The following is a 1,763-nucleotide window of genomic DNA, read 5'->3' as shown; positions in this document are numbered from 1 at the left end:
GCCCAAGGGTAAGGTTCTCCTAGATTTTGACACAGCTCCCCTACCACCGAGAGGCAATGTTCTCACCGGTTGGTCGACTTTGACCAAGTCGATCATCGGAGCTGGTATGCTGAGCTTTGCTGATGCACAGGCTGTTTGTGGGTGGGCATTGGGTCTCGTCCTTCTGGTCGTCTTTGCCCTCTTATCTCACTTCTCCTTACACCTGATAAGCAGGTGTGCCATGAAGATGCCCGGTAAAAGGCTGAGCTACAGTACCTTCGCTGTGTTTGCTGGTTATCCAAGCATGCCACTATTCATCGACTCCCTTATGTTCATCCATAATGCCGGTATCGATACCGCTTACCTACAGGTCTTTTCTAGCCTTGGTTTGGCACTTATCGAAACTTGGTCCCCCGGTTCAACAAGCGAGAGTAGATTCTGGATCCGAGTTGGTCTAATCGGTTTCATCGTCCTTCTGCTCTTGCCCATCTGTTTCCTCAAGAGAATAACATACACTGCCATCACCAACTTCATCGGCCTCTGCCTTTTCCTCTATGCAGTAGCTGCCGGTGTTATCTACTCCTTCAGTGTAGACGAACAAGTTGGGGAGCGCTATGTGGGGATACCTCCGACCACAACCATTTGGTCGATTTTGTCGGTTATCCCGATCTTTATTTTCGGATACTCTTGTCACTTCAATCTGCCTTCGGTTGCCGAGGATATGGTCAACCGCGACATGAAGAAGTTGACTACCACATCGGTCTCCTCTATAGCGGTCGCCCTTATTTTCTACGCCCTCGCAATGACAGCGCCTTACTACGCTTTTGGTGATACAGTCGAGTCCAACTTTTACCTCAATTTGCCGATATCGAACATCGCCATACACATAGGTTATATCGCTCTACCATTCGCCGTGCTCACTGCCTTCCCGCTGTTGCTCTTCCCAGCAAGGCAGTCCATCTCGAGTGTTGTGACCTATTACTTCCCTAACCTACAGGATACCCTAAAGTTGCATATCGGAACGACAGTAGCATTCCTAATCATCTGTACGGTTCTAGCAATCATCTTTGAGGACCTTGGTGTTACCATTCAGTTCATCGGCATCATCGGTACCAACTTCCTCGCTTTTGTAATACCCTGCTTTGTCTACTTGAACATATGCCTCGTGCGCCCCGGTGAGGGTAGTGCTGATCGCAAGGCATCGTGGAGGGAAGTGTTCGGCCATCAGTCTGTTGAATGGTATCTAGCCCTAACCCTCTTTGTCATTAGTATACTCTTTTTTCCTCTCTGCCTCACAGGACTTTTGTACAGCCTCATTGTCAGTTGAATGCTGTCCCTAAAAGACACAACATTCCTGATAGTTTTTTCACCAAAGTGGTGATAACCATTGTTTCTGCGCAAGCAGGAAAACTCTGGTTTTCTTTTAGCAGAGATTCGGATCTCGTTATTAGAGGATTATCTTATATAAAGGGGGAATTATCACATCACTTTCTCGCTATCAAGTTTCACATCTCCCCGAGGTTTTGAATAGTGTTGCTAAGTTATCCACATCGGGGGTTCGAAAACTTGGGAGTTTACAACTATTGCTGGCCGCTTTCAACTGTCCAGCGGAAGGTCGGACGTAGAGTGGTGGAGCGACAGACCGGAACCCATGGGGGCACGTGGCATGTGGGTGAAACTAAAGACCAGAATCACCTGATGTCGTGTTCGGGTTCTCCAGAAGGTTACGTAAAGGGCCATCACTTACAGCGTGAAGCCAAGAGCCGCTCAGTAGACTTTGAGGG

At 48.3% G+C, this 1,763-nt stretch overlaps 1 protein-coding gene across 1 annotated transcript in view; it reads left to right on the top strand.

The window, feature by feature from the left end:
• Pmar_PMAR000617 (10 transmembrane domain, possible aa transporter, putative) overlaps nt 1-1,306 on the top strand; it is a gene marked incomplete at both ends in the record, with an annotated part of 1,700 nt that extends 394 nt beyond the window's left edge. The window contains one exon of the mRNA XM_002766481.1: nt 36-1,306. Coding sequence (XP_002766527.1) covers nt 36-1,306 — 1,271 coding nt within the window. The remainder of the gene's footprint in view (nt 1-35) is intronic.
• Nucleotides 1,307-1,763: the final 457 nt, after the last annotated feature.

The sequence above is a fragment of the Perkinsus marinus genome (assembly GCF_000006405.1).
Source record: "Perkinsus marinus ATCC 50983 genomic scaffold scf_1104296972806, whole genome shotgun sequence".
Taxonomy (NCBI): Eukaryota; Perkinsozoa; order Perkinsida; family Perkinsidae; genus Perkinsus; species Perkinsus marinus.
This window is presented reverse-complemented; position numbering and strand designations above follow the sequence as displayed.